Genomic DNA, 19,743 nt, shown 5'->3' on the forward strand with positions numbered 1-19,743 from the left:
TAAAGCCTCAATAAAATACTGACGTAGACCCGGAGCCTAACTTAACCTAATCTGGTGCAGCTTATCCTAATCTAAACTAGCCTAATCTAAATTACCCTTAACCTATCTCAATCGAACTCTAACTAAAAAAATAATTTAACATTAACAACAACAACAACAACAACAAACCAGTAGGCAGACACAACTCTCTAAGGTAGCATATATAAATGGGTTAACCATAGGAGGCGTCTTGAAGGACCCCTCAGAGAGTCCTAGAGATGAACACCCACTCATATATAATTTCAAGGTTGGGAGGAAGAGGAAATTGCAAATCTCACCCCCAAAAAAGAGCCTCGAGACTAGGTAAGTGAAGGCCCTTCGTAACCTCTTGGTATTAATTAGTTAAGGGAGGAGATAGAGTTTGTTGTGAGATTGTCCCTTTTTTTCCGACTGAGGGATTTATGCTCCTGAAAATGAGGGGGAAGGTAAGAGGGAGTGGGTGAGGGAAAGGGAGGGAAGGGAGGTGAGGGGGGAGGGGTGGGCAAAATGAGGGGAGGGGGTGAAGGGATGAGGGAGGAAGTGATGGGAGGTGAAGGGAGGGGACGACATGAGGGGAGCAGGCGAAGGAGGGGGATGAGGAGGTGGACTGTACTCTGAACCACGGCCGTAGTTATGACCCGGACAGTATTCTGAACCACGGCCGTAGTTATGACCCGGACAGTATTCTGAACCACGGCCGTAGTTATGACCCGGACAGTATTCTGAACCACGGCCGTAGTTATGACCCGGACAGTATTCTGAACCACGGCCGTAGTTATGACCCGGACAGTATTCTGAACCACGGCCGTAGTGTTATAACCCGGACTGTACTCTGAACCACGGCCGTAGTTATGACCCGGACAGTATTCTGAACCACGGCCGTAGTTATGACCCGGACAGTATTCTGAACCACGGCCGTAGTTATGACCCGGACAGTATTCTGAACCACGGCCGTAGTTATGACCCGGACAGTATTCTGAACCACGGCCGTAGTTATGACCCGGACAGTATTCTGAACCACGGCCGTAGCGGCGACCCGAATAGTAACTTAAACCACGGCCGTAGTTATGACCCGACAGTATTCTGAACCACGGCCGTAGTTATGACCCGGACAGTGTTCATGCCAGCCTCTCTGACTCACGATCGCGCCTTCGCACGACATAAAAAAACAAAACTTAAGTTACACATCTTGGCGATTGTTTAAAAGAAGATATAAACAGAACTACCTTAACAGCACGGAAGCCTTCCTAACACACCTGAAGCCTCCCTAACACACCTGAAGCCTTCCTAACACACCGGAAGCCTTCCTAACACACCTGAAGCCTCCCTAACACACCGGAAGCCTTTCTAACACACCTAAAGCCTCCCTAACACACCGGAAGCCTCCCTAACACGCCGGAGGTCTCCCTAACACATCGGAAGCCTCGCCAACACACCTGAAGCCTCCCTATAACTCCAGAGACCCAATAACCCACTTCTACACACCGGAAACCTCCAAAGGGCCGGAACCCTGCCCAATAAATCTCCATACGAAAAAAACTAAAAAAATATTTCTCGGAATCTCAATAAATCCAGCCATAACGAAAGAAAAAAATAGGAAATTCTTTTAAGAGTGTTTACAATGGTGAAACTTGTGAGTAACTCCGACACACAGGTAAACACAAGGTAAACAAATGTCCCAAGGGGTCGGGATCGTGTTTACAAAGGTCAAACTTATGATAAACACCGATACACAGGTGAACAAAGGTAAACAAAGGTGCCAAGGGGTGTGGATCGATTCATCAGTGTTCCTTAACAATGTCCCCGGAACCGTGTGATAAATTACTGTGTGCTTCCCTGACAACAAATTATTTTCAAGTCATTTTTTGGTGGTGGTGGGGCGATCATCTGAAGCTTACCCCCCCCCTCCACCGAGGTTATTACACCTGATGATTAAATGCCTAAACCTTACCTGTGAGAGATGGTTAGGTTAGGTTACGTTGAGTTGGGGAAAATTTGGCTGGGTTAGTTTGGTTTGGTTTGTCTGGATAGGCTTAGGTTAGTTTGAGTTATGCAATATTAGGTTAGGTTAGGTTAGGTTAGGTTAGGTTGTGGTGAGAGTGACGGGTGAGTGACGGGCTGTTGGAACAGGTGACATCAGAGAGTGACTAACACCTGTCATTAAGATAATTACACTCCAGTCGCTATTAACGATTTCTCAGGCTAGGGTTACTTCACAATTTTCTTGTCACTTTAAAGACTGGGCAGCTACTTACACCTGTCATTTTAAGTATGGACAATTACTTACACCTGTCATTTTAAGTCTGGACAGTTACTTAAACCTGTCATTTTAAGTCTGGACAGTTACTTACACCTGTCACTTTAAAGTCTGGACAGTTTCTTTAAAAAAAATCCTGTCATTTTCTAGTTAATTTCTATTGACAGCTCGACATTGTAAAGTATACTATTGACATACAGGCGGTGAGCGATACGGTTTATTATACAGTACATTAGTACATATCATCTACTTGTGGGTTATATATGTGAGAGAGTACAGCTTGTGAGCGATATATATCATTATAATCCACTTAAGAATAAAAACACAAAAACATACTTAAATTATATATCTTTAAATTACACACACAAATATCATTATTGGTCATTAATATTAATATTGTCATATTTACACACACACACACACACACACACACACACACACACACACACACACACCTCGTTTTTGCTACCATTCCGAGGTGTATTCAGTACAGGTCGGCAACATAAGGTTATTAAAGCACACTACTATTCAGGATTTTCACCATTATTACCACTGCCATCTTAGACATTCATTTGTAGTCACGCCACCAATGTACGAACACTAACCACTGTGTTCTGATGTTTGCGTTAAAAGGCTATTAATTGTCGTATAAGAGAGAGAGAGAGAGAGAGAGAGAGAGAGAGAGAGAGAGAAAAAAAAGAGAGAGAGAGAGAGAGAGAGAGAGAGAGAGAGAGAGAGAGAGAGAGAGAGAGAGAGAGAGAGAGAGAGCATAGTCACGCAGTCGGTCATGTCTTCAACACTGATGGAGCCTCAGGTAACTTATTTACATGGGCAACAAGCATGGTCAGATAAAGTGAGTGTGTGTGTGTGTGTGTGTGTGTGTGTGTAGAATGTGTATATAAGGAGCGAGTTTAGAGAGACAGAGTGAGTAGGGCAGGGGTGGGGGGTACAGGGGTGGGGGGTACAGGGGTGGGGGGGGGTACAGGGGTGGGGGGTACAGGTGGGGGGGTACAGGGGGCAGGGGGGTACAGGGGGGGGGCACAGGGGAGGGGGGTACAGGGTGGGGGTACAGGGGAGGGGTACAGGGTGGGGGGTACAGGGGTGGGGGCAGAGGGTGGTACAGGGGAGGGGTGGGTACAGGGGAGGGGGCAGAGGGAGGGGGTACAGGGTAGGGGTACAGGGTGGGGGGTACAGGGTGGGGGTACAGAAGAGGGGTACAGGGAGGGGGTACAGGGGTGGGGGTGGGGGGGAACAGGGGTGGGGTACAGGAGGGGGTAGGGGAGGGGTGGGGGTGGGGGTACAGGGGTGGGGGGTACAGGGGTGGGGGGTACAGAAGAGTGGGAGGGGCAAGGGGAGGGGGTACAGGGGGGGTACAGGGGTGGGGGGGGTACAGGGGTGGGGGTACAGGGGAGGGTGGTACAGGGGAGGGGGGCAGGGGTGGGGGTGGAGGATGGGGGGCAGGGGTGGGGGGCAGGGGAGGGGGTACAGGGGTGGGGTAAGCAGGGGTTGGGGGGCAGGGAGGGTGGTACAGGGGAGGGGGTACAGGTGGGGGTACAGAGGATGGGGTACAGGGGTGGGGGGGAACAGGGGTACAGGGGTGGGGGGGTACAGGGGTGGGGGTACAGGGGAGGGTGGTACAGGGGAGGGGGTACAGGGGTGGGGGGTACAGAAGAGAGGGGTACAGGGGTGGGGGTACAGGGGAGGGGTACAGGGGTGGGGGTACAGGGGTGGGGGTACAGGGAGGTGGCAGGGGAGGGGTACAGGGGGGGGGTACAGGGGAGGGCAGGGGTGGGGGGCAGGGGAGGGGGGGCAGGGGTGGGGGGGTACAGGGGTTGGGGCAGGGGAGAGGGGGTACAGGGGAGGGGGTACAGGGGGGGGGGTACAGGTGGGGGGGTACAGGGGAGAGGGGGGCACAGGGGTGGGGGTACAGGGTGGGGGGTACAGGGGAGGGTGGGGGCAGGGGAGGGGGTACAGGGGTGGGGGCAAGAGGAGGGGGCACAGGGGTGGGGGGTGCAGGAGGGGGTACAGGGGTGGGGGTACAGGGGTGGGGGCACAGGGGTGGGGGTACAGGTGAGTGGGTACAGGGGAGGGGTACAGGGAGGGGGTACAGGGGTGGGGTACAGGGTGGGGGTACAGGGGTGGGGGTACAGGGGTGGGGGTACAGGGGTGGGGTACAGGGGAGGGAAGGGGAGGGGCACAGGGGTGGGGGGGGTACAGGGGAGGGGGTACAGGGTGGGGTACAGGGAGGGGGCAGGGGTGGGGGGTACAGGGGTGGGGGTACAGGGTGGGGGTACAGGGGTGGGGGTACAGGGGTGGGGGGTACAGGTGGTACAGGGTGGGGTACAGGGTGGGGGTACAGGGGTGGGGGGGGTACAGGGGTGGGGGTACAGAGGGAGGGGGGTACAGGGAGGGGGGTACAGGGGTGGGGTACAGGGGAGGGGGTACAGGGTGGGGTAGGGTGGGGGTACAGGGGTGGGGTGGTACAGGGAGGGTGGTACAGGGAGGGGTACAGGGGTGGGGGTAAAGGGTGGGGGGGTACAGGGGGCAGGGGAGGCATGGTGGGGGTACAGGGATGGGGGTACAGGGGTGGGGGGTGGGCAGGGTGGGGCACAGGGGTGGGGGCAGGGTGGGGTACAGGGTGGGGGGGGGGTACAGGGGAGGGGGGCAGGGGTGGGGGGTACAGGGGTGGGGGGTACAGGGTGGGGCTACAGGGGGGGTACAAGAATGGAGGTGGGAGGGGTGAGAGGTGAGGGGTGGTGATGGACGGTGGGTTAGGAGGGGTGAGAGGGGTGGAGGGTGGAGGGGTGGGGTGAGGGGTGGGGTTGGTGGAGGGTGAGAGGGGTGGGAGAGGTGGAGGGTGGTGATGGAGGTGGAGTTTGGAGGGGTGAGGGTGGAGGGTGGAGGGGTGGTGATGGACGGGTGGGGTTGATGGAGGGGTGAGAGGGGGTGGAGAGGGTGGAGGGGTGGTGATGGACGGGAGGTTGGTGGAGGGGTGAGAGGTGAGGGGTGAGAGGGTGGAGGGTGGGGGTGAGGGGCCGTAAATAGCTCACGCCATTAACTCATAAATCATGGGGCAATTTGTAATGGCTTTATGGTATTATCCCTGACCTCATAACACCCTCGCTTTCCTCCTTCCTCCTCCTTCTCTTACCGTCGTCTTCCTTCAACCTTCCTCTTTTTCTTCAATATCTTATCTTTTCTTTCTTTATTCTTTACCGTTTTCCCTCTTCCTTTTCTTCTCCTTCCTTCTCCCTCTCTTTCCATCCCCTTCTTCCCTCCTCTTCTCCTGCGTCTTCCACTTCTTCCTTCATCCTCTCCTCCGCCCTCCTTTTCTGCCTCCTTCTCTTCCGTCTTCTCTTTATACATTCTTCCTCATCTTTCACTCTCCCATCTTCCTCCCTCCCATGCCTAACCTAACCTAGCCTAACCTAATCCTAACCAAACCTAACCTAACCTCAACCAACCTCACCCTAACACTAGCACTGACATTAACACTAACCTAACCTCACACTAACACTAACCTAACCTAACCTAACATAACCCCACACTAACCTAACCTAACCTAACCCCACACTAACCTAACCTAACCTAATATATATATCATTCAAATCTCCACCTCCACCTCACACCACCTCTCTGTTCTTATCTAATCATGCGGCAGTGTAACTTAGTGAAGGCTATAGACGTCATGCACTGTATCCTCACTCTGCATGATATAAAGGCAGTGTGACTTAATATTGAAGGTCATGCAATCATATGAAGTTGTGCATGATTTACTGTGAATGATCAGTCTAGCTCAACCTATCATGTCAGACTGTGCATGACCTATTGTGCACTTTCAGTCTAGTTCAAATCTATCATGTCAGACTGTGCATGTCCCATTGTACCGTCAGTCTATTTAACGTCTATCATGTCAGGCTGTGCATGACTTAATGTACCGTCAGTCTTGTTCAAATCTATCATGTCAGACTGTGCATGACTTAATGTACCGTCAGTCTAGTTCAAATCTATCATGTCAGACTGTGCATGACTTACTGTACCGTCAGTCTAGTTCAAATCTATCATGTCAGACTGTGCATGACTTAATGTACCGTCAGTCTAGTTCAAATCTATCATGTCAGACTGTGCATGACTTAATGTACCGTCAGTCTAGTTCAAATCTATCATGTCAGACTGTGCATGACTTAATGTACCGTCAGCTAGTTCAAATCTATCATGTCAGACTGTGCATGACTTAATGTACCGTCAGTCTAGTTCAAATCTATCATGTCAGACTGTGCATGACTTAATGTACCGTCAGTCTAGTTCAAATCTATCATGTCAGACTGTGCATGACTTAATGTACCGTCAGTCTAGTTCAAATCTATCATGTCAGACTGTGCATGACTTAATGTACCGTCAGTCTAGTTCAAATCTATCATGTCAGACTGTGCATGACTTAATGTACCGTCAGTCTAGTTCAAATCTATCATGTCAGACTGCATGACAATGTACCGTCAGTCTAGTTCAAATCTATCATGTCAGACTGTGCATGACTTAATGTACCGTCAGTCTAGTTCAAATCTATCATGTCAGACTGTGCATGACTTAATGTACCGTCAGTCTAGTTCAAATCTATCATGTCAGACTGTGCATGACTTACTGTACCGTCAGTCTAGTTCAAATCTATCATGTCAGACTGTGCATGACTTAATGTACCGTCAGTCTAGTTCAAATCTATCATGCCAGACTGTGCATGACACATTATGTAGTCTACAGCACCCGTCCGTCATGTGAGAATGTGCGTGATTTGAAGGCCGCGTGAGTTATGCCTTAAGACCGGGCATAACGAGACTTGCGGACACTGACCTGTAATCAGATCTGTCCATTACACGGTCAATAGGAAGTGATATCATACCCGGAACTGACGTCACACCAGGAACTGACGTCACACCAGTGATTGACGTCACACCAGGAATTGACGTCACACCAGGAACTGACGTCACACCAGGAACTGACGTCACACCAGGAATTGACGTCACACCAGGAACTGACGTCACACCAGGAATTGACGTCACACCAGTTAAATAAAACTTAATATACTGACACAAAAGTTCATTAATTTATCAGTCATTTTGTATTTTGTCCCAGTTTATCATTCTCGTGTTTTCTGGCTATTCGTTATTTATTCACTTATCAAATTCCTCTTATAATTCCCTATCCAAATATCTAATTCATTTTATATTTACATTCTATTTATATATTTCGTCATTTTTACTTATTCCTAATTTATCCATTTTCATTATTCATTCATCAAGTTTTTATTTCCCTTCAAATATGAAACTCATAATGAGAGAGAGAGAGAGAGAGAGAGAGAGAGAGAGAGAGAGAGAGAGAGAGAGAGAGAGAGAGAGAGAGAGAGAGAGAGAGAGAGAGAGAGAGAGAGAGAGAGAGACCCTTCACAATAAATAAATAAAACAATATTCACCTAACCTAACCTAACCTAACCTCTCACCATTTATAATTACCCCCTAGAAAAGTAACCAAACACCGATTAAAATATTCCCAATTATATATATAAAAAAGGTCATTTGAAAATAATACCAAAATTACAATAACTAATCATTAATAATTTCCGGATATTTCCCGCGATTATATTATATTTGCTGGTGTTATTTTATACATTCAGGATATTAACATGACTTAGGGATAAATATTTACAGTAATCCTTCCTAACGTAGCTTCCATTATTACCCATGTGGTGTGTGTGTGTGTGTGTGTGTGTGTGTGTGTGTGTGTGTGTGTGTGTGTGTGTGTGTGTGTGTGTGTGTATGTACAGTATGTATGTATGTATGTATGTATGTATGTATGTATGTATGTATGTATGCATGTAATGTTGTGGTTGTTGGTTTGGTGTGTTGTAACTTCTTGAGTATGATGATTTAACCCTTTGAGTAATATGACTTAACCTCATTAGAAAGAAGACTCAATCCCTCCAACCAAACCTACTATAAGAACATAAGAATGGAGGAACCTACAGCGGGCCTATTGGCCCATACTGGGCAGTCCCGTTTATACCAAACCCCTATTACTCATATAAGCATCCAACCTATGTTTGAAGCTATTCAGCGTATTCGAGTTAATGATGATATTTGGTAACTTGTTCCATTCATCACTACTCTGTTCCAAACCAATATTTACTTATTTCACGCAGAAATCTAAATTTGTCTAATTTAAAACCATTGTTCATTCGCTCCTGGTTGGATAGTTTGAGTACCTTTGTAATATCGCTGTTTAACCCTGACTTCATTTATACACCTCTATCATGTCGCCCCTCGCTCTACGTCTCTCGAGGAGTGCAAATTAAGATCTCTTTTAACCTGTCTCTGTATTCAAGGTTCTAATGCCGGGATTGATCTTGTCATTCTCCTCTGGATTCTTTCCAAAAGGATTCTATCTGCATTCTGTAATACGGAGACCAGAACTGAACTGCATAATCAGGTGAGGTCTCACAAGCGCTGAATATAATTTTAAAGATGACCTCGCTAGTCTTGTAACTAACACTCCTTTGTGTGAATTAGAAACTATTAGCCTTGTTATCATTACTCCTAGTCTCTCTCGCAGTCGGATTCACAATGGCATCGTTATTCATCTATTAACTAGTTTCCCCTGTTTACATCTCCTATACTGAGTACTTTACATATGTCACATTGAATTTCATCTGCCATTTTTCCGACCATTTGAAAAATTTTTTAGATCTTCCTGTAGTTTGCAGAGTCCTCATCAGATTTAATTACACGTCTATTTTAGTGTCATCAGCAATTTACTTATGTTGCTGTCTATGCAAATATCTATGTTGTTTATGTATATAATAAATAATAATGGTCAAGTACTGAGCCTTGGGGGAACTCCACTAGTGACGTTGCTCCAATGCGATTTAATTACCGTTATAACTCACTCGCTGTTTCTGTCCCGTAACCACGCCCAAATCCATTTAAGAAGGATATTACCTTTGATATATGCGCTTCTACCTTTCTAATTAGTCTTTCGTAGGACTCTGTCAGAAGAGCTTTGCTAAGTCGAGATATACCCTCATAATTGTGCCCTCGTCCACCGATTCGAAGCTGATGAAAAAGAATGTTAATAGATTAGTTAGACATGAATGCCCGCGGCGGAAGCCGTGTTGGGAATCATTGATCAGCGAGCTTCTCCAGGTGGTTTCAGACTTTGAAATAATTGATTCATGGTACCTACTATTGATGTTAGACTGATTGGGCGTGATTTAGAGGATGGTGATCTATCCCCATCTTGAAAATCGGTATTACATTCGCTATCCTCCAGGTTGCTGGTACTACCTGTTTTTAATGACATATTGAAAACAACTTTGCTAAGGGCATACTAAGCTCTTCCTTACATTCCTTTTAATACTCTGGCAAATATCTCATCGGGACCAGGTGACTTATTAGGTTGTCTATTTGCTTATTAACATCGTTACTAGTCACTACTATCTCCGCTTATTTGTTTCTTCACTATCTCTGTATAGAGTCGGTGCCTCAGGTATCATGTTTACCCCAAATTTTCGGTGGTGAAAAACTGTTGAAAAATATTTATTCGATTATTGCTCATTTCTCTGTCATTATCAGTTAGCGCGCCGGTATCTGAACGTATTGATCGAAATCTTATCTCGTGTTTTTAGTTTGATACATTTGGTAGAATCCTTTGGGGTTTGTTCGCCTCCTGCCATCTTCAGTTCATAATTCCTCTTTTGCTTTTCTTATCTCGGTCTTCACCCTACCGGCCAGTACCTTATATATAATACTCCGGAGGTAAGCTTATACGATTTATCCTTCTACCTATAGCTTTCCTTTGACCAATAATGTTCTTCTTATAATTATTTATCCATTTAGGTCATTGTTGTCTGATCTGGGATTTTTGTATGGTATGTTATGCCTTTGTGCATTAAGTAACCCATTATTTAAATTATTCGTGGAGACTCGGCAATCTCAGATCTCGTTATCAGGTCAGTGTCATCTATGAGCTCGCACCCAAGCGCGACACCTCCCTCAGCTGCCTCTTTAAACTACCAAAGTCTGCCTTCACCAATCTGGGACTTTGTGGAATTTATAACGTCTGACCTGAAAATCTAACTGGAATCTAATTTCTTTGTGATCGCTGTTTGCAAGTTCGTTCCCCTACCTCGACATTGCTAATGAGGTTTCTCTGTTCGACAGAACTAAATCCTGATATATTATTACCCCGGGTGGGTTCGGTTATGTGTTGACGAGAGCAGTCCTGGATCGTTTCGAAATCCTCTGATGCTGAGTTACCCGTAAGGTCAGTCAATCTATTTGGCCGGGTTAAAATCGCCTACTATACAGACTTTGTTGTGTATGAAGCCCATAACATTTCATCCCAGATAAGTCACTCATTAACTCTATCAAGATTGGGGGGTCTATATATTACTCCTATGATTAATTTTCCCTAGTTGATTAATTCTATCAAATTGTTTCTGTATTCCGCTCAGTTTTATTTCATATTTATTTCGCACTTCAGATTATCCTGACATGAATGGCTACTCCGCCTCCTTTCCTGGACAGCCTATCGGTATGGAACAATTTGTAATCCGCAATTTGAGGTGTTCGACCGGCAACTCCGTGAGTCTAGGTTGATCCATGTTTCAGTGAATGCTATTATGTCGATTTTTTTTTTCGGTACATACCAGAGCCTAATATCATCCATTTTGTTTCTCATACTTCTACTGTTCGCGTAGTAGACATTTAAGTTAGTCGTGTTCTGAGTCCTCCTTTGCCGCATTTGGGTTTAAACTCCTGTCTAATGTAGTTTGTCATCATTCTAACACTATTTCCTGTAATCTTTCCTTTGTTTACCCGCTCCCACTGCAGTTTCCCCCACCCTGTGCCCATATGTTCCCCTAGCAGTTTAAAATTTGATATCTTTTGAACTGCCCACCTCCTAAGACAGCCAGGGTTGCCACCCCCTCCCCTAGCATAAAGGTCCCTTCTGCCGTGAAAGTTGTCCCAGTTATCAATGAATGGGACTGAAGCATTGACTTGCAATATCCGTCAAGACGGCCGTTGACCTGTGCCGTTGACAACCATTCATTAACTAACTCTCCTTCTAGGCAGGACACCACATATGATGGGGATCCCTCCTTAGTCCCTAATACGATCTGTAAGCTGTCTTGAACTTATCAAGCTCTTCCTCTACACCGTATCATTGCCTCCTGCACTGAGGAGCGGATAATGGGTTTGTTCCCCGTACCAGACAGATATTGTCCATCCTCTCAACTATATCCCCCACCCCCAGCTCTGGCAAACACACCCTCATCCTATTTTTATTTTTTTACCACAAAATCTGTCCAAGTACCTTACCTGTGAGTCCACCAACAATTAAAGTTTTATACCTTCCTTTGTCAGCCCTGTCTGAGCTGTACTAACGTCCAATTCGTCTATCAAGGGATGAACGAGTTGGTAGACAGCTGTTGTTGTCGTATCCGTGGTGTGTTTTTCACCCCAGTTTGGTTGTCCCCTCTCCTCACAACTTCATTCCCCCAGAGTTATCGTCCTTCACCCTTTCCTTGTAGCACTACCACAACCAGGAACTACCACAACCAGGAACGACCACAACCAGGAACTACCACAACCAGAAACTACCACAGCCAGAACTACCACAACCAGGAACTACCACAACCAGGAACTACCAAACCAGGAACTACCACAACCAGGAACTACCACAACCAGGAACTACCACAACCACAAACTACCACAACCACCACAACCAGAACTACCACAACCAGGAACGACCACAACCAGGAACTACCACAACCAGAAACTACCAGCCAGGAACTACCACAACCAGGAACGACCACAACCAGGAACTACCACAACCAGAAACTACCACAGCCAGGAACTACCACAACCAGGAACTACCACAACCAGGAACTACCAAACCAGGAACTACCACAACCAGGAACTACCACAACCAGGAACTACCACAACCACAAACTACCACAACCAGGAACTACCACAACCAGGAACTACACAAAGGACTACCAAAACCAGAAACTACCCAGGAACTACCACAACCAGTAACTACCACAACCAGGAACTACCACTACCTACAACCAGGACCAAAACCAGAAACTACCACAACCAGGAACTACCACAACCAGAAACTACCACAACCAGGAACTACTACAACCAGAAGCTACCACAACCAGGAACTACCAAAACCAGTAACTACCACAACCAGGAACTACTACAACCAGAAGCTACCACAACCAGGAACTACTACCACAACCAGAAACTAACAACCAGTAACTACCACAACCAGGAACTACCAAAACCAGAAACTACCACAACCAGGAACTACTACAACCAGAAGCTACCACAACCAGGAACTACCACAACCAGGAACTACCACAACCAGAAACTACCACAACCAGTAACTACAACAACCAGAAACTACCACAACCAGTAACTACCACAAACAGGAACTACCACAACCAGGAACTACCACAACCAGGAACTATCACAACAAGGAACTACCACAACCAGAAATTACCAAAACCAGAAACTACCACAAGGAACTACCAGGAACTACCACAACAGGAACTACCACAACCAGGAACTACCACAACCAGGAACTACCACAACCAGAAACTACAGAACTACCACAACCAGGAAACTACCAAACCAGGAACTACCACAACCAGGAAACTACCACAACCAGGGAACTTACCACAACCAGGAACTACCACAACCAGAAACTACCACAACCAGAAACTACCACAACCAGGAACTACCACAACCAGGAACTACCACAACCAGGAACTACCACAACCAGGAACTACCACAACGCCTCGACCAAGATTCACCACAGGGATAATGGCTCTATAGATCGGGTTAAATGTCTCCAGTAGGAGTTACCACAACGTCTCCTGCAGAAGGTAGAGTATTACTGGGTTAATCCTCTTACAGATCTCCACAACGTCTCCAGGAGGAAAAGGCAGAGAGGTTTATGTTTCACCTGATTTTCTTACCTCCACCTCCAGCAGCCACAAGAGAGACCACTACTCGGCCAGGAGCTACTTAACTCCCCCGTCAGGAGCCACCACAAGGGGTAATACTGCAGCAGAACCACTCTCTTTTTCCTACTGGGAGCCATTACATAGAATTGCCAGCACGACAAACACGCTCGCTAACCCTCCCTACCAAGAGTGGATGTCCAGCACCGCCTTCTGCAGATTCTGATCCCGCGAACTGCACACAGGGAAGAGGTTCTCAGAGAAGACGGTGACGGGGGAGCTATTATGGTCACAGTCGCCGGGAGCCAGTGACTATGTTGAGGCCACGATGGTGTACTAACGCGAAGGTACTTTCTCTCTCACACTCCCTTGTGCACTCTTACACACACACTCTGACACACTTTCACACTCACTCTAACGCACAGTCTTATACACACTGCGTTACACAATTTCACATGCACAGATTCTAACACAATATCCTTGCACACAGACTCTTTCCTCTTCACCCAACCCTCATACACACTCACTCGCTTACCTCTCCACATACTCGGTCACTTTCTCTCTCTTTCATAGCAGGTCCTCACACACACACACACACACACACACACACACACACACACACACACACACACACACACACACACACACACACACATACACACACACATACACACACACACTTTGCTGTAACTCAGAATCTAGTATGACGATCATCCAGCTATGATACAATGATATGAGTTATTAGGGATGTCACCTTCATTGGTGAGTTTTGAGGTGACTAAAGAAACCGATACGGGACCTGCAGCGTCGTTCACATTCGTTGCACACGTGAAGAGCTCCATCTACTGCGGGAGGGGCGGTGGTAACGTTTTTCCGGCGTTGGCGCTTGTCTGCCTCGGTTTGCAGTCGGGCTAACTCGAAAGTACTGACACCTTCTCGTGTGGTGCTCCTCCAAGCGTTACAATGTGGAGTAATCGACTCCCAGGTGAAGAGGTCAATTTTACACTTTTCGTTAGGTGACTGTAAAGTAGCTGCTTTGGCAGTCTACTTTCGTCCATGCGGGTAACATGGCCAGTCCAACGTAGTTGTTCATGGATAATGGTAGCCTCGTTGCACCTGCAGTTGGTGTCAGCAAGAATACTGACATTTGTTCTCTTGTCTTCCCAGCGAACTCGGAGGATGGAACGTAGACTACGTTGGTGAAAGTTTTAAAGTGCCTTGAGGTGCCTCCTGTATGTGACCCATGTCTCGGTGCCATATAGCAGGGTGGGCAGGACCACTGCTCGATATACGTGCAGATTTGTAGATAATTTCAGCTCCCTACAGCTGAAGACATGATTTCGCGGTCTGCCAAAGGCTTGAGATGCACATCTGATCCGATGCTGAATCTCTTCATCTACGTCTGCGGTGGTAGACAAGTTGGAGCCGAGATACCGAAGAGTGGGCAACATTACAGAAGGTAGAACCATTAACCTGGATGGATGGTGGAGGTGTGTCTGAACCAGGGGCAGGTTGAAAGAGAACCTGAGTCTTACGAACATTCACCTCAAGGCCGAAGTGTGCATACGCGTTTGCGTAGATATTCAGGATCTCCTGTAGGTCGTGTTCAGTGTGAGCAACAAGGGTGAGGTCGTCTGCATACTGAGGTTCAGTAATGGAAGCTGTCGACAGCTTTGTTCTTGCCTGGAGTCGTCTTATGTTGAAAAGACCCCCTTCACCCGGTACTCGATGTTCACCCCGCTGGCTAAATTGGCACTGGCACGAGTAAGGAAGGCAGCCAAGAAGATGGAAAAGAGAGTTGGTGCAAGTGCACACCCTTGTTTAACCCCCGTTTGGATGAAGAAGAACTCTGACTGGGTGCCTTTGTACAGGACACTGCCGTTCATGCCATCATGGAGTTGCCTCACAATGGCGATGGATTTTGGTGGGCAGCCAAATCGGCTGAAAGTCCCTGTTGACTGAGTCAAGGGCATTGGTTAGGTCGATGAAAGTCATGTACAGGTCACGACGCTGTTCTCTGCACTTTTTATGTGTCTGGCGGGCAGCAAAGATCCTGTCAGTGGGGCCTCGTGATGGTCTAAAACTACATTGAGATTCTGGGAAGGACTTCTCAGGAAGAATTCTGTTTAGGAGGACTCGGGCGATACTCTTGCCAGCTAAGGAGAGCAGCGAGATCCCACGGTGGTTGCCACAGTCTGACCGGTCTCCCTTGTTCTTATAAATATTGACAATGGAGGCGTCTTTAAGAGCTTGGGGGATTTCCTCCGTTTCCCATATATTCTCCAGGAGAGAGTGGAGACGGGTGGTAAGCAGAGGTCCCCCTGCTTTATACAGCTCGCCTGGGATTCCATCAGGCCCTGAGGCTATGTTATTTTTCATCTGTTTGATGGCAGTAGCTACCTCATTCAGGGATGGAGGATAGCTGAGGTGGATCAGCTCTGGGTGCTGAGGGACCTGCTGGGTAGTCAGGACATCCACATCGGTGTTTTGGTTGAACAATGAATAGTAGTGCTCTTTCCAGCGCTAAAGGAAGCCTTCATCATCTTTAATTATGAGGTTAGCGTCAGATGAACGGGGGTGGAAATGAAAAATTTGCGCATCTTGTGCTGATCTGCAAGTTTTTATGCTTCACATGTTTTATTTTAAGCCAGTCGTTCTTTAGATTGCGAAGTTCCCGCACGCACGCACACCCACCTTCTCACGTAGTCTTGTACCTTCAGGAATAAGTAATGTAAATAGTTAGATTAGGTTAGGTTCCGAGTACCCTCTGACTTTTTATAATGGACAAAAAGTAACAGAGTTTTGACTCCTGCTCGACCACCGACCGACAGAAACAAAACAAAGTTACTAATAAGAAGTTGAAAGTTAAAAAGCAACATTTTCAACTTATTTCACAGCATCAGAAAAATGACAGACTCACGGACGGACCAAAAAAGTTTACCCTCAGTGACTTTCTTGTTTATAAGATTTTTTATGTTGTTGTTCCTATATAATATAACCTCCCACACTTCAAAAGATTAACCTAACCTAACCTAACCTAACCTAACCTAACCTAACCTAACCTAACCTAACCTACCCTAACCTAACCTAACCTAACCTCCCACACTTCAAAAGATTAACCTAACCTAATCTAGCCTAACCTAACTTACCTTAACCTAACCTAACCATCTCTCCTTTACGAACCAGGAAGAAAAAGAAAGAGAGAGAGAGAGAGAGGGAGAGAGAGAGAGAGAGAGAGAGAGAGAGAGAATATCACAAAGAATATATCCTTACAAAATATACCTGAAACGAGGGGAAAAATCCACTTGACTGATTATGATGGTAAATATTGGAAATGAGGGGAAGGATTCGTTCAGGGTGGAAAATGAGAAGAATACAACCCTAATACCGGGGTTATGTTATGTAATGAGGGGAAATAGATGCATTTGACTGAGGGAAATAGTAAAGAAGGGATTCTTTCAGAGGGGATTTAGGAGAGGAAAATTACGAGAAAGCACCTGTAACGAGGGGAAAAGGGATGAATTAGGCTTCAGTGACAAGGGGTATCCGAGTATCAGGCTGAGGGAAACAAGGGGAAAATGCTAGAGAAGAGATGAGATTAGAGTTGAAATAGGATGAGAATACATCCCTGTCGCGAAGCTGGTGTCTGAAACGAGGGGAAAAAAGATTCAGCGATCACATCAGGATATATAAACGTGAGGATGAGGGTGATAGGGAAGAGGGGAGGAACTAATTCAGAGGGGAATCAAGAGGGGGAAAAGGATGATAACGCACGGTAGGTTGGTGTCTGAAACGAGGGGAAAAAGATGCATTAGACTTCACGCCATGGTAAGTGTGGAGTATCAGACCGAGGGGAAATGAGGGGAGAAGATTAGAGAAGAGGGGAGTTTAGAGGGGAAAATGGGATGAAAATTTTCCCCAATCCTGAAGTTAGTATCTGTGAAAGAGGGGAAAAGGGATTCATATATTTCTGTGAGGAGAGGTATTGGAGTATCAATCTAAGGAAAATGAGGGGATATCGCCCATGGTGAGGGGAGAGAAGAGGGGAAACATAAGAAAAACTTTCCACACTCGTCAGTCTCGTGTCTGTACCGAGGGGAAAAAAGAATCTAGGATTTCAGTGATGAAGCGTATTGAGCGATCCAACCGAGGGAAACAGGGGGAAAACTGCCCATGATAAGAGGAGTTAAGAGGGGAAAAAAGAGGAAAGTACATCCCAATCCTGAAGCAAGTGTCTTTAATGAGGGGAACAACAACTAACATTAAAGACCAAACCCGACTCACACAAGGGGAAAATGAATGTAATTAGAGGGGAAAATTAGCAATGAAACTGGCGACTATAATGAGGGGAAATGAGCCATAGTCTCTCTCACAGTTCGAGGGCATGGTTAAGGAAGGAGAGAGAGAGAGAGAGAGAGAGAGAGAGAGAGAGAGAGAGAGAGAGAAACCTAAGGGTGAAAGAGTGAGATAGTAGTAGAGTGAGAGAAGGAGAAAGTGAGAGACTGACAACTGAGGAAGGTGTGAAAGCTTAATGGGAAAGCTTTGAATAAAAGAGGCATGAAAGTTTCGTGGGGAAAGCTTAAGGAAAGATAGAAAAAGATGGAGACAATGAAAGCTTGATGAGAAACCTTAAAGAATGTGAGTAGTGGAAGCCTCGTAAGAAAGCATAAGGCAGGAGAGAGTGTGAAACCTGGTTAAGCTTCGTGGGAAAGCTTGGAGCAGGAGAAAGTGTGTACAAATAGTGAAAGTCTGGAAGGAAATCTTTTCCGTGATAGAAAGAGGGAGACAAGAGAAAGCTGTGGAGGCTCGCTCGGAAATCCTTAGCTAAGAGAGAGAGCGTGTAAAAGTAGTGAAAGTTTTAGCGAAATATTTTTGGGTGATGTAAAGAGACAGACGAGTGAAAGTAGTGAAAGTTGTTAAGGCTTGGAAGCATTTTTTGAGAGAAGTAAAATTATAATAACTGAAAAATTGAGACAGACGGAGAGAGAGAGAGAGAGAGAGAGAGAGAGAGAGAGCACCAGCACCTAGCACCGATCCGTCTCTACCTAGCACCCAGCACTCAACACCTAGCCACAGGGGGGTAGGTCTCAGCTCCACGTTAATGAGGGTACACCAACTTAATTACAACACAAATGTCTTGCTAATTAAAGGAATAATTAGTTAGAGGAAACTTGAGTACCACATTAGTAGAACCAGAGGAACAACAAAATTACCAGTTTGAGATCATGACGAAAACTTAACGAAAACTTAGTGAGAAATTGGCGAGAACTGGGAGGGAAATTGGCGAGAACTGGGCGGGAAATTGGCAAGATCTGGGCGGGAAATTGGCAGGAACTGGGTGGGAAATTGGCGAAAACTGGGCAGGAAAATGGCGAAAACTGGGCGGTATATTGGCGAAAACTGGGTGGGAAATTGGCGAAAAATGGGCTGGAAACTGGCGAGTTCTTGGAGAGAATTTGGCGAGAAAATAACAGCGAAAACAGACCTGGAATTAGGGCGGGTCAGGACGTTTCGGGTATTTTATATAGCACTAAGGTTTACAGATACTATAACCAGGTTAAATTCCCAGCCTCGTGTGAGAATTTTTACTCCTTGTCATTGAATTAGTAAAAAAAAAGTTGGGATTTGGTTTTTTTTGTTGTTGTTGAAAAAAAGAGGCTTTATTTTTTCATGTTTGTTGTTAGTTTCTTTATTCGCGGGAGGAGGAGGAAGAGGAAGAGAGAGGAGGAAGAGGAGGAGGAGCACGAGAAGGAAGAGGTGGAGGCCCTTCCTCTCCTGCTGTCAGCTGAGTGGGAGAGGAAATGTGGAAGTGAGAGACTGGGAAAAGGGGGAGTTGAAGAGGAGAGATTGGGTGAGTGGGTGAGTGGGAGAGGAGTGAGTGAGTGGGAGAGTGGGTGAGAGTATGAGAGTGAGGGAGAGTGAGAAAGTGAGAATGGGAGTGAGAGAGAGTGAAAGAGAGGAACAGTGGGAGAGGAGTGAGTGAGTGAGTGGGAGAGTAGTGGTGGAGAGCGACGGTACCACAGTCAAGGCCTCGAGGCTCAAGTTGAAGTAAAATTACAGAAGTTTGAAGTCGAGTTACGTCATTTCTCATGCGGAAGTCCTGCTCGAACAGCTGCCAACACCTGCTGCAAACAGATATCAACACCTGTTGTCAACACCTGCGAGCACCTGCTGCCAACATATGATAACACATGTCAACACCTGCTTCCAACACCTGCTGCCAACAGCTGTCAAAACCTGCTGTCAACACACAAAAAAGCACGCACAAACGCACATACATGCGTTTACAGAGTCAAAATATTCTTCACTATGAACCAGGTCTCAGCCTCTCCATCATCAACACAACTGACTGGTAAACACAGGTAACAAAGCTAATTAACTTTTGCTCCAAACTCCCCCATGAGAGAGAGAGAGATAGTGTGTGTGTGTGTGTGTGTGTGTG

General features: G+C 46.5%; 1 protein-coding gene across 1 annotated transcript in view; it reads left to right on the plus strand.

The window, feature by feature from the left end:
• Positions 1 to 13,173, plus strand: part of LOC121868925 (mucin-2-like) — a 13,483-nt gene extending 310 nt beyond the window's left edge. The window contains exons 2-6 of the mRNA XM_042369959.1: positions 222 to 342; positions 883 to 1,061; positions 8,652 to 8,755; positions 11,859 to 12,509; positions 12,640 to 13,173. Of these exons, the coding sequence (XP_042225893.1) occupies positions 222 to 342; positions 883 to 1,061; positions 8,652 to 8,755; positions 11,859 to 12,509; positions 12,640 to 13,173 (1,589 nt within the window). The remainder of the gene's footprint in view (positions 1 to 221; positions 343 to 882; positions 1,062 to 8,651; positions 8,756 to 11,858; positions 12,510 to 12,639) is intronic.
• The last annotated feature ends 6,570 nt before the right edge of the window (positions 13,174 to 19,743 follow it).

Source organism: Homarus americanus, unplaced genomic scaffold (genome assembly GCF_018991925.1).
Source record: "Homarus americanus isolate GMGI-L3 unplaced genomic scaffold, GMGI_Hamer_2.0 scaffold40530, whole genome shotgun sequence".
Lineage (NCBI taxonomy): Eukaryota > Metazoa > Arthropoda > Malacostraca > Decapoda > Nephropidae > Homarus > Homarus americanus.